The sequence below is a fragment of the Aricia agestis genome, chromosome 20, assembly GCF_905147365.1.
Source record: "Aricia agestis chromosome 20, ilAriAges1.1, whole genome shotgun sequence".
NCBI lineage: Eukaryota > Metazoa > Arthropoda > Insecta > Lepidoptera > Lycaenidae > Aricia > Aricia agestis.
Window position 1 is genome coordinate 2,069,881 of NC_056425.1, and position 14,159 is coordinate 2,084,039.

The 14,159-nt window shown below is 40.1% G+C and overlaps 1 protein-coding gene across 1 annotated transcript in view; it reads right to left on the bottom strand.

The window, feature by feature from the left end:
* LOC121737193 (oxysterol-binding protein-related protein 9) overlaps positions 1-14,159 on the bottom strand; it is a 55,011-nt gene that overhangs the window by 21,112 nt on the left and 19,740 nt on the right. Inside the window, exons 4-8 of the mRNA XM_042128789.1 lie at positions 11,601-11,678; positions 11,273-11,323; positions 10,624-10,693; positions 9,173-9,262; positions 6,148-6,259 (exon numbers count right to left, since the gene is read on the bottom strand). Coding sequence (XP_041984723.1) covers positions 6,148-6,259; positions 9,173-9,262; positions 10,624-10,693; positions 11,273-11,323; positions 11,601-11,678 — 401 coding nt within the window. The remainder of the gene's footprint in view (positions 1-6,147; positions 6,260-9,172; positions 9,263-10,623; positions 10,694-11,272; positions 11,324-11,600; positions 11,679-14,159) is intronic.

Consider the following 14,159-nt stretch of genomic DNA (forward strand, 5'->3'; position numbering starts at 1 on the left):
CAGTACTTAGCAAGAACTACGATAGCCATGTTCTTGTAGTATTCTGATCGTCAATCAATCCCAACTCAATATCCTACGAACGGTCCCCTCTACGCCACCTACTCTTTGTCGGGTGGCCCAGTGAGTCGGCGCGATGACGTCTGCGCTACCGAACATCAACTTGTTTATAAATAAACGCGCCGATATCAAACAAATATTGTGATTACATATCGAACTGATTGTAATTGCTTGGTAAAATTACCGAAATCTGAACCATATTCGGATATAAAGCTAATAACGTGGAAATTGTAATGTGTTAGTTGATGTCTGCAACTCTGTCACACAGAACTACGGTTCAGTCATATTATTCCGGGATAAAAAGTATACTATATCCTTGTCTGGGACACAAAGTATCTCCATACCAAAGACCTCGTCAAACGTCGGGGACCTTTTAAGCTTAATGGTGGCCATACACCATCCTTCCTATCGTCAAATCGGCATGACTCTCCACTCCCACATACGGTCAGTTCTAACTGATCCAATCGGTAGCGCCATGCGGCATGCCGATTGGACGATAGGACGGATGGTGTATGACCAGCATAAGCCGCTCAATCGATTTGAATGAAGTATAATATTATGATGTATAGAGTCACGAACTCACGACTCACGGGCCACGGCATACGTGCCGTGATAAGTTGACATATTGTCATATGTCAACAAGTCATTGATGACACTATCCTATATTGTCGTAACATAGGATAGTGTCATCAACTCATCACGGAAAAAAGTATGGTCCCCATGCGATTAGGGGTGAAGCCAAACGAGCGTAATTTGTGAGTTGTGAGTCGCAGAATTTCGGCTGGCAGAAATTCTGCTGCATTCAGTTTCATACAAAAGTCCTGTTTGATTCACACGAGCGTAATTTTGTGAGTCATGATTTGTATGAAAAGATTCGCGGCAGAAATTCTGCGACTCACGACTAACGACAAAATTACGCTCGTTTGGCTTCACCCTAATGACTTTTAGTACAATAGAGATGCGTAAAGTGGAACGAGTTTCGGAATAAAAAAGATTACGACTTTTATTACACTCGTCCTATTGGGACGAGAATTAGATGGACGAATAAACAAAATTTAATTGTAGTTTTAAGTAGACTTTTTGACGTTTCAATTGCAGTTGTAGTTTGAAAATTTTATTGTAGTGTGAATTTACGATTCTAGATTAAAGTTAACCCTGGATTCTGGATTCCTCGTGCTTATAAACGGACGTCATATTTGAACAAAGAGTTAACTTTAGATTGGTGCAACTGAACCCCAGCTACCCTAATCTGACCGCCCACGGCCCACCTTAACGCTAATTAGGCCAAGGGGGGGAATCTAAGATGGCCGTGTAAGTGGGAGGGGGGTAGGAAGGAACCAATCAAAACTCATTATGGCGGTTACGTCAGTCCGCATTCTGTAAAATTGACGGAGTTAGAATTTCGAACACAGTATATGTGAAGTGTTTTGTTTTAACCAACTTCCAAAAGGTGGTTATGTGTTCGGCATGTTAGTATAATAAAAAAAATGTATTGTTATTATTTACCATTAAACGCCCACTGCATTTTCATTCCTTCAAAAACCCGTTTGTCTCGCGAAAACCGTACATTTATTAGGGTTTGGACCTTAGATAATTAGGCGGGTCCACACCAAGCGAGCCGCCGCGCCGCGGCCGAGGCCCGCCGCGCGCCGCACGCGGCAAGCGAGCTGCCACGGCCGAGGCATGCTCGCCGATGATAGCTCATTTATCGAGGAAGGCTATAAGCTATAAATTGTCATTCTAAGAATAAAAATCGGCCAAGTGCGAGTCGGACTCGCGCACGAAGGGTTCCGTACCGTAATTAGGCCAAAATTTGTATTTTTTGTATGGGAGCCCCAGTATTTCATAAAATTATTATTAAATATTAAAGTACACATATAATTAAGGACTTTGAGAAAAATTCAAGTACCTATCTGTTGTCATTATTGATATAGAGCAAAAAAGGCCAAAAAAATTTCGTGTGTTGTATGGGAGCCCCCCGGTAAATATTAATTTTAATTTTGATTTTAGTATTTGTTGTTATAGCGGCAACAGATATACATTACGAAGTCTTAGTAATAGGGTCCCGTTTTTACCTTTTGGGTACGGAACCCTAAAAGCCTTGAATTATTTGAAAGCGCTTATCTCGCGAAGCTTATAATACAGGATGAATTTTTAAGTTATTTGGCACAGATGCAAGGTACATCACGTGAAGGGATATAGGCTATTATTTGCAGGAGAAGGTACGGTTACCGTAAAACAAATCGAATTGTCTTACAATCGGGCGATTACAATAAAATTCTCATTAATAACGGTCTAGCATCACACACGCAATTGACTAATGAAATAACACATAAAACACCAATTCAGTTTTATTACCTACCGCTTTTACAATTAAGGCGAAAACAAGCTAAATTCAACCTTCATTCAAGGCGTTACCTTGTAATAAAGATGTAAATAGTAGTTGTAAAATATTTTCATGAAAGATACAATCAAAATACTTACAAATGTTTATCTAGTAGTGTTTAGGTTAATTTTGCTTCAAACATTTTGAATCATGTTTCTTCTGAACGTAGTTCTCAACAATATTACAAAATGATTAGTGTATGCAGGCTATTCACAGAAGTCAGAAGACGATTGAAAAAAACTTCTCTTGTACGGAACACTCTTGCGCGAAGACGACTCGCACTTCGCCGATTTTCAATAAAATTCTTGGCGAGAAAAAATCTCCACGTTATACCTCACTATACTGACCATCTTCCAAAAGTCAAAGCAGACATGTACGCTAAATTCAAATTATATTTCGATGAATGCTCTCAAAACAAGGGTATTTGGTATAAATCCATTGTAGACCAACCACCGCGCGTCCCTTGGTTTTCTTCACGACATTTGAAACGAAAGGAATTGACTATTTGTTTCCGAACTCGAACATACCACGTCCCGCGTAATAAATTTAATTACACTATGCTAAAAAGAGACGATCCCTACTGCTCAATATGTCAGAAGGAGGAGGACCTCCTACACTTAATTCTAGAATGTAGAATCAACGAACAACCGAGGCTGGTATTTTTAAGAGACAGTGGGTGTTCTTCGGCGGACCTCCTCTTTTTGTTCCATCGAATCTTAGCCTAAGAGTTCACTGACAAACACAGTAACAATCTTTTAAATTTTATTACACATTCTCTGAGACTAAGATTTGAATACTATAAAAATAGTCCTTAACCTTAAACATAATATGTTAACCCTAAAGCCGACTTAATCTTCAGGATGTAAAGCAGAAGCTTATAAAATAAATAAGATTAAAAAAATATATATTTAGTACATAGCGCGAGCACTCAAGGAATTGTGTACTCATAGAAAATGGGTCGATTACGTTTGGACTGTGGGTGAAAATAACGTCGAGAAACACTCCAAACAAAAGAATACGAGTGCTGTGAAATAACTGTACTTCTTTGATGTATTGAGATTTGAGTTATATTGTATGTGATGTTGGAATGTTATACTGGTTGATTTTGCTAAATGATGTTGCAGTAATACAGTAGGTCCCTACCTACCCTACAGTACCTACTACGAAACCAGAGTAGACAGAATTATAGAGTATACCGACTTAGAACTGAGGTAGAAATTTTTAAGTTTGACGTATTATGACAAAAGTCGTCGCTAGGATCGTTACCTACAAATTTAGTTGTTGTTTATATTTTGGCACATGCAAAGAAAACTGTCAGAATTCAATTTCAAAATCTTTATTTTAAAAATAAATTAAATCAGCCAGCGCACCAGCCCTTAACTTATCCTGGCGAAACCCGAAAGAAATGACAGGTTTTAATACACGTCCGTCTCTTAGCAGTCGAAGTACTGGTAGTTATGTCTATTGTGACGTGTTCTGCTCGAACAACGTCATTTCACGTTTGGTAGAGGTAGAGGTTTCGTGGTACAAACCCTGTTTCGATCGAACGAAATTATAGTATTCTCAAATTAACCAAACGTATGAGCCTGTCCACACGGGCGTTGCGTCGACGCAGCGCTGCCGTTTGACACATAGCCGGCCACACGGGCGCTGCGTCATCGCAGCGTTATTACGAAGGAGTGTTAACGTCAACACCTCCTCCCGCTTCTTCTCGGGGGCTGCTGTCCGTCATGTGTGTGTTGCGACGACGCAGCGCGCCGCGTAAACACCTTGGTTATTTGTATGTAAAACAACGCAACGCGCTGCGTCGACGCAATGTTGACGCAACGCGCCGTGTGAACTGGCTCTTAAACGACGCGACGACCGAGTACCGACTACCGCGATGCTTTTGGGGTTTTGCCACATTTTTAACAGAAAATGGTTCTGTACTTAGTTTCAACACTATAAATAAATGATGAACAACTTTTGTGTAATACGTCCAGTCTTTATAGTTTATAACTTTATAAGTGGAATCAGGAGTAGTTGTTGACTTAACATCGCCAAGCAGTTGATTTCAAAGCGTAACATTCTCCATTCAACATCGTCGCAACCTGCAGATACCATCTTCCGACAAGTACGCAAAGTTTTTTTAAGTATAAAATTAGAGGGCAAACGAGCAAACGGATCACCCGATGGAAAGCAGCTACCATCGTCCATGGACACTTGCAACATCAAATGAGTTGTAGGTGTGTTGTCGGCATTTTAAAACGGAATACGCTCTGTTTTTGAAGGTTCGAAGGTCGTATTGGTCCATAAATACTGGCGACAGTTCGTTCCAGAGTTACTGTCCGTAGCAGAAACTGCAGAAAGATGATGAAGTGACAAGACAAAGCAGAAACCGCGCGTTTCCCGTGCACGAGCCGAGTGTGAACGTTGTAATGCTGGCTTCTTACAGCGCGTAATATCACGAGCCGCGCCGCGCTGAGCCGATTTGTACGAGCGAGCACGAGCCAACAGGCGAGTCCGCGCTACTCGTTCTCACGTCGCGTAATATCACAAGCCGCACGAGCCGCGCCTTTGAAGTTACCGACATCAATCGTTCGGACGCGCCTGCTCGAACCAGCCTGCGCCACCTTGAACCACCCTCTTCACACGGCGCGTGGCTCGAGCTGGCGCGGTGCGGCTCGTGATATTACGCGCCGTTAGAAGCCAGCATAATACCTCTACTATCAGACTTCAGAGAAGTGGATTCATAGGCAGAAGGCGTACTTACGTATTTTAGTCGTATTTTGTCAAACGCAGCCCGACTGATGACGACTTACATTAAGTTAGTCTAATCCGCCCAAATGACGTAGGTCCGTCAATTGCCTATGAATCAATTTCTTCGATGGTACAACGCCTTAATCAGAGAGTAATCAGAGAGCGGTTAAGTTCAGACACAGCGGGATTCGGGAACCACGCGGGTTTCCGCGCAGAAACCGAGAGGTCAAGTGTGAATGCTGTGACAAAACGCCTTTGTAATAAGCTGCGAGTGGTTTAAGGGGACGCCTTGATAATTTGACTGTAGCAATATCGATTTTTCTCAGCAATGACTAAAATTAAAATTCATTGTCAGTATTTATCATGTCTTTGTCTTGAATTACCCATAGCATAACACGATTGTTCAACTTTTATAACACAGAATAATCAGTCAAAAAGACCTATGTAAAAAAGGGATTCTAATTTTGCCAACAGAGGAGAGTGAATTAAGCTTCCAAAATTTGTATATAGATTGGTTCAAGTATACACTTTAATTTGCCCATAGCTTAAATGAAATATTTTTATGGTTTTTAAATTATGAGACAAAAACCATTTTGTCGCTTACGCCCATTCCATTTCTTGCTGTTCTATTTCTTGTTTTCTATGAGAGGCCGGGCCGGCGTCTCATAGAAAACAAGCAATTTAAAACATATCCAACACGGTTTTTTACTTTAACGCGGCGTCACCAGAGATTTTTAAGGGCGCGATCAGACGTGCGCGTGTTGTACTATACACAACAACCCGCGCAGAACACGCGCACGTCTGATCGCGCCCTAATTGTGAACGCTGTGACATAACGCCGTTGTAAAAAGCTGCGAGCGGTTTAACCGCGCGGTTCCCGCTGTGTCTGAACAAGCACTAAAGCGCACGGGTCTAAACCGCGCGATTTCCGCTAGATGTCTCAAATAGTTATATAGTCCACTCACCCGGGCGGCGGCGGCGGCGTCGCGGCGGGCGCGTCGTCCGCGTCGTAGAAGTCGTCCTCGCCCTCCGACGACGAGTACGACGTGTCCGGCACTAGTAGCGACATCGCCTGTCCTGTACACACACGAGGTTGTAATACTCTGGTTACATGACTATAGGCTTTATAGCAGCGGCATAAGGGTAAAAAATCGGCCAAGTGCGAGTCTGACTCGCGCACGAAGGGTTCTTGTGTTTCTTGTATGGGAGCCCCCCTTAAATATTTACTTTATTAAAATTGGATTATTAAAGTACAAATATAATTAAGGATTTTGTGAAAATTTCAAGTGCCTAGCTGTTTTACTATTATTGATTACGAGCAAAAAAACCCAAAAAAATCACGTTTGTTGTATGGGAGCCCCCCTTAAATATTAATTTTATTGCGTTTTTTAGTATTTGTTGTCAGAGCGGCAACAGAAATACATAATCTGTGAAAATTTCAGAAGTCTAGCTATAGCGGTTCTTGAGTTACAGCATGGATACGGAGACGGAGAGACGGATAAACATCGAAGTCTCAGTAATAGGGTCCCGTTTTTACCCTTTGGATACGGAACCCTAAAAAAGGAGGTTATAATACTCTGTTACATAGCTAAAGGCTTTATAACAACGGCATAAGGGTCACATAGAACGATAGAGGTAATAAAACGACAAGTACGACGTGTCCGGCACTAGTAGCGACATCGCCTGTCCTGTACACACAGGAGGTTACAATACTTTGTTACATGACTATAGGCTTTATAGCAACGGCATAAGTGTCACAAAAAGGAGGTTATTATACTCTGTTACATAATTATAGGCTCTATATCAACGGCATTAGGGTTACAAAAAAAAGACGAGTACGATGTATCCGGCACTAGTAGCGACATCGCCTGTCCTGTACACACAGGATGTTATAATACTCTGTTACATAGCTATAGACTTTATAGCTACGACATAACGGTATAGCATCATCGGGGTAAAAAAAAACTAGAACGAATTGTGTATACACCACAGAACAAAAAAATATGGAGAAATGTTAAGAAGTGCCGCTAGTACGGGATCAGACGCGCCAGCTGCTACAAACACTATTGACTACATTCACAATATAATAATATAATAGTACACGCACACATTGTGAGCCTTTGATTGGTACAACGGCTACAAACACTACGGCTCGATTTATGTGCGTCCGCGCGAACCAGCGGTTTGGCCGCTACGCCGCGAGATCAGAAGCAATAGGCTACTTGACCTATATTCAATTTCATTGAACAAATGCATATTTCTAGTAGAACTTGGCTTAGGAAACCGTATTTCACCCTTATCATCAAATAGAAGCTTATGATTGATAAATAAAGTCGATTTGAAAATATGATTTTATGAAAATATGATTTGTACTGACGAAAACGCTTTTGCGGTACTTCCGATTTGGATGCGACGTCATCAGACTCGTAATTTAATATCTTTTATTTATCGCGCTCGTTATATGTAAGTTTATTTGGTACATAAATAATAAGAATAAGCCTAGAAAGATTTGTAAAATATATTTTCTTGAATAATTCAAATAAAACATTAGTTTTATATATTATCTCCATTTGTTGTAGACAGGAAATAAAATGGCCAAACTTTTCTCCGAAAGTTTTCAACATTACAAATGATTTCTAATTTCTTATTTAATTCTTTTATAATCTTTGGACATTTTTAGGCTCCGAGTACATTTAGTACATAAAAAAATGTTCAATAAAAAGAGTTTAAAATACAAAACGTATGACGTCACACTATGGCGGACAGTGTTTTCGGCGCCATTTATAAGGCATATTTTTCAATCAACATTTTTATGGGTTTCTACTGTGTAAAATATAAAAATATTAGTTTTTGATGAAAATGAATGATTAAGAAGCGATAAGCATGAAGAAAAAAAGTAGGTCAAGTAGCCTATTGTATGTATAGTCCGTGCAATCCACGAAGACCCGCCCCACCAATTTTTGGGTGAGCATCTTTCCCTTTGACCGTGACGCTTTTTCGTAATTGGTCTATTTGTTGTAGTGTGCACGTGCACTCATAGGTAATTAGTGTGTACCGATAACACTCAAACATTGGCGAAAGCTTGCACACATATACTACAAACGATTAGGAGGAATAGTGGGGCGCGTATTCGTGGATTGCACGGACTATAAAAGTGGCACATTCAATTGCTATTTGCTTGTGAGCACGGCGTAGCGGTGAAACCGCTCGTTGTCGCGGATGCATACATATCCAGCCTAGAATTTTAAAAGCGCATGCATTTACAGATTCTGTATACACTTTGGTGATGAGTTTCACGTCACGTCTCAATAACATAATATCTAAAATCTCTGGAGTAAACTGTCAATGACATTTAATCGCCCTAAAAATGCATTAATACTTAGTGCAGGATAATTCTAGCAAAACTTCTAACTTTACTCTAGAACAGTTTTATATTATGTTACGCCGTGCACTGGGACCGTTTTAGATGCCTTGACCTGCCCTGCAACAGTCCTAGATACTCGACCTTGTCTTGAGGCAGTTTTAGAAATTATGCCCTGCTCTGAGATAGTCCTAGAAGCCCTGCCTCACTTTTAGGAATTTCTAGATCCCACGATCTACTCTGGAACAGCCCTAACTTAGCCCTTGTCTTACCCGAGCGCAGTTCTAGATACGCTATCCTGTCCTGAGGCAGTCCAAGACGCCTAGCCCTGTTCTAGGGCTGTTCTGGATGTTTTGATCTACTTTGAGACAGTTCTAGATGATTTGCACTGCTCTGAGACAGTTTTAGATGTAATGCCCTGCTCTGAGGCACTTCTAGAAGTTAAGTCCCGCTCTGAGACACTTCTAGAAGCCCTACCCTGCTTTGGCACAGTTCTAGATAGTAGATACCCTGCTCTACTCTAGCAGAGTTCTAGAAGCCCGGCCCTGCTTTAAGTCACTTGTAGAAGCTCTACCCTGCTGGGACACTTCTAGATGGCGGGATAGGTCGTAGAAATTGAATGGCCTTACTCGCTCCGTCGAGCTCGAGCGGCGGTAGCGGATGCGTCGGCGACGACAGCTCGCGGCACTCCGAGCCCAGCTCCACGCGCGGCGACAGATCTGACGACATACAAAAATACAGTGCTGCCATCTATATCTATACAATAGTGGTGGGTCGTCGACGCTTTTTCGATCAACGAAACGAGACTGTTTATCGTTCATCGTAAACTAGTTGAAAAAACAGTTTTCGACTAGTTTACGTCTTCGACGAATAGTGTGGTGGGTCGTCGACGCATTTTCGATCAACGAAACGAGACCGTTTATCGTTCATCGTAAACTAGTCAATGACAAAACAGATTTTTTTTCAACTAGTCTTCGTCGAACACTGAACTAAACAATAAACTATGACAAACAAACGTAGTTTTTTTTGACTAAACGACTTTCAGCATTAACTGTTTTGACAAACATATTGTCGTTTTGCACTTCGACGCGACGACTGATGACGACGAACGACGAGACGGTTTAATCTGTGAGCGGTGGGAATGCACTTCCCTACATAGTACATACTTTTTTCAGGCAGGACTGGCAGGCATTCAGATTAATAACTGAAATTTTACATTTACTTAATTAATTTAAAATATCACCACCCGTCCGTCGATCGCGTCGTCGCGTCGCGACGAACGGTCTCTGTCACACACACCGTTCCGGCATGGCAACCGTTCATGCATAAACCAGTTTATCAGTAGACGCTAGTTTACCCGTTTAGTGGCTAATAAACAGTTTAATAAAACGGTTCGTTCATTCAATGCCCAACCCTACTATACAAATAAAAAAAAATCTCTTTGATGTTAAAGTTATGAGAGCGTTTCCGTTTTATTTTATTACCTAATATGTTATTAAAGTTATAGCCCGTCAACGAATCACGGATCATGCAAATTCCTAGGCATACGTTAGAAGTTTTCACTTTTAAGACCCAGATCTTATGGCCGCTTTCAGCGACATTATTACTTCAATATAATAAAAAGTTTCACAGTAAGCGTATGAAGTTTATGGTTAAATCTTTAATTAAAGTCATTAAATATCCTCGAGCGCGGCCTTTATAAGTAAAAACTAATAACGTTATTACTTATTACGGAATATAAGTACGTTATTTCCATCAAAAATATGTTCCAACCATAAAGTTAATATACCTAGAGGAATATAGCAACAATCTCGAGCTGTTAAACGAAACCGAAATAGGTTTCATCTGTGTGAAAAATATGTGTACGTATACACTTACACAAGCATGATTGAACATGAATTCTATGAGATTAAATTGTCAACATGCGGCACGTGCCGACCGGACGTCAAAAAAAGATTGCTGTTGTCATGTATCACACGTCTCTTTTTACCACGCAGTGTTAGTGATAGTGACATCTCGCTTGTTCAGGCCTTTGTTGCTCTATTCCGCTAGGTATATTAACTTTATGGTTCCAACTTACCTTCTTTGACGTGCGTCTGTGTGGAGTTTGTTGGTCCGGTGTACACGCCGTTCACTGGGTTTACGGTGTTCTAGAACGGAGAGAAATATTATAGTACTAAATACTATAAAATATTTACTTTCGATATACTATAGAGTTTATACTTCTTTAACGTTGTTAGTGGCGGCCGAAAAGGAAGATCTTCCGACCGAGAGAGATAGCATGCTCGGTCAGGCCGAAGCCCACTGACGTTATTTCAGACGTTGTATATATCTTGCCGTTCTCCGAAACTTCGATAGCGCGATGCAGGAATGTTAGGCGAATTGTGGGTACCGCCACACTTCCTACTCCTCCTCTCTTCTTCTGATTAAATTCGTTGCGGGTCCCAAGACAGCTTTAGCATGTCCCTCGGGCTCCCTGAGATTATATCAAAGGTTTTCGTGGTTGGATGCCGCTGTCGATCCTGGCGACACAGGAGATACAGTGGTGGGAATGTGTGGTGGGCCAAAGCCCGAATTATACTATAGAGTTTATAATCTACTATGGTCATAACAGGAGATCATACTAACATTAACAATTCTGTCTAATAAATTGAAAAGGTAACATGAATCAATTTTCACAAGTTTTCTTTTTCATTGCAATACATAACTGATTTTAAACAAGAAAATACCTTAGCTATCTGTAGAAGCACTATGGAATGTTTGATATGGTCCAGCATGGCCTGAAAAAAATATGTTATATTAAAAAAAACAACAACTAAATATTAACTACTTTGACTAGCGAAAACAGTATATATCCACTCAAGGCGATTTATTTGTGTCAAAACATGGCTCTGCTTGTTTAACATTAGTATGACAAAAAGCGCAATATTTTATTATCATAAGTTCAAATTCCACCAACACCTGTCAGTGCTGATCATCACAAAATATTATTCCTTCTCTTTCATTAATATAAAGAGCGATAGAGATAGCCTACATAATCGTAACATATCAACTTACATTAGAATGGTCTAAAACAATTTGTCCTCTGTTCTTTTCGTGCGGGTCTGTCAGTTCTGATACTCGTGTTGTCAATTTCTGAAACAGTAGAAACATGTTACTGATATGCTACGAATAATAAAAACTAAGGAAGAGTAACTCCGTCAAAAAAAGTGCACCAAAAGGCTACAAAATGTGACCCGAATACATGCATATTTATGCATGTGTTCGGTACACATTTTTCGTGTATATATACTCGAGTGACATTCAACCAGGTTGACATGACAATTTTGTCAAACTCATTTTACAATTTGTTTACATAGGTTTGTTTACTTACTTTTTACGTAGCTTTTTACAATATTTTTGTTGTTAAAATGCCCTAATGCCCTGTGAAATGGTGTAGAAGTCATACAGATACGACTTTTAATACAGGAATAACCTTTCATGTGTCAGTGAATTGTTTAAAATTATGCTTAAATTTCTTGAATTTTTGTCGTACCCAAAAAAGATGGTTTATTTTAGTTGGATGCTAGGGTATTTGCATAAAATTAAGCTGGTCTCTTTGTGTTTGTCTTATTAAATTTACATGTTATACTAAAAGTGCAATAATCAAAAAATAATATAATTACAAAATTTTTACAAAGTCGCCATGGACAGTGTTATGCAAGATGTAACAATTTAATCATAAACGAACTTTTAGGGTCTGGCTGACATTAAACTAAATGCGTTATAAGATGATATGGATATTCTCATATTTCTTGCTACGGATTTTTTTTTTAAACAAAACAAAAAAAAACATAATGAAATAAATTACCTTCAATCGACAAAAACAAATAAGTATTTCCTTTAATATTGTAAATGAACAAAAATAAAAAGTGCTAACTGTTATTAAAATATTATATTAATTGTGAGTTATAAGTACAAAATTTACGTAAGTTTTTAATTTCAATTCTGTAATAATTTAGCACATAGATTTTTGTAATCTGAAAACGTCTTCTCTAGGTGCTCGGGCAGTTTTAGATTCGCCCGAGTCGTACAAGGTTTGTTCATAATTATTACATGTATATTATAACGAGCTTTTGCCCGCGGCTTCGCTCGCGTTAAGAAGTATTATTATATACAAACTTTCATCCCCTATTTTAACCCCTTGGAGGTGGAATTGATCAAAATCCTTTCTTAGCGAATGCCTACGTCATAACATCTACCTGCATGCAAAATTTCAGCCCGATCGGTCCAGTGGTTTGGGCTGTGCGTTGATAGATCACCATGTCAGTCAGTCACCATTGAGTTTTATATATATAGATTATTTATTATCGACGTCTTAAGTATCAGAGGAAAATGTTTGATTTTAAAATAATAAGTATGTGCTCGTTTCTTCTGATAGTAGATGTGCTTGGTGTATACTGCATAATACTATCCGCTTTTGATAATTATTTGTTTCATAACTATGACAATGACAATAACCGCGCAGGCTGTCGTCCGGCGCGCAATATTATGATACGTTACCTGGGATACGACCTTGGCGAAAATCTGAATTGTCATATTTTAGTGTTCGAAAAGGAGCCAAATTTAAAACGGTTGAAGTATGGGAGTTACGTTTCCTTAGTTTTCATTATTCGTAGCTGATATGTAAATAATTTGTACCTTCCTTACTTTCCTTTAGTCATAAAAGTGTGACGGCATTAGGCGACACATCACGGCCAATTATTCTTTTTATGAAATCGTATCAGGGAAGCCGCATAAGGGTACGCGGCAGCCGCGCTAAGTGCCTGTCCAGATGAGGCGTTTTACTCGCGAAGTCCATACCCGCGTTTCAATTTCTATTGCATCCAGATACCGCGTTTTACGCGCGTTTTTACGCTACAAACATGGACTCGAAGTTATCACGCTCCACGGCTCCAATCAAATACGTCTGTTCGCAACGGACTCGCGCGTAGTAGGTACGCCTACTGGACGCTGCAATGGCACCCAAGTACCTGGATTCTCGACTCGCGCGTCGCTCGCGCGTTTTACGGGTGAGTCGAGAGTCCCACTCATTGTAAGCGTTTTACGCGCGGGTAAGAAAACGCGCGAAGGCACCTGGACGCGTTATATGTATGTCTAGTATGTCGGGTAAAACGCCTCATCTGCCTGCTTAGCATGCGCCAACGAAATATCTCACTCTCGAGATAATTAAAAACTACTCGTCTTATTATGCCAAAATCTCGACATCATCTCGACGAAACTCTATAAAAATGTGTTATTTCGATGATAGACCTACGCGAGAAAAATGTGTGTCATGCTGGGGTCAATAGAGATGAAGAGACAAACCATCAAACATCGAGAAAACATGTAGAGTGAGATATCTCGTTGGCATATGCTAGGCAGGCTGCAGCTGGACAGGCTCTAAGAGCCTTAGCGACACAAAATTAAAGCTGTGAAACATGAAATGTCGCGCCGCTCCTTGTCTGATGATTGTTTTAAATAGATGGCAGTTTGCTGAATATTTGGGTTGTGATTTCGCTTCTACTTACACCTTATAGTCAAAATGCATTCGCTAGTTTCGATAGCGAAGTTAGATGTCAAAAATGTATGGGCTTT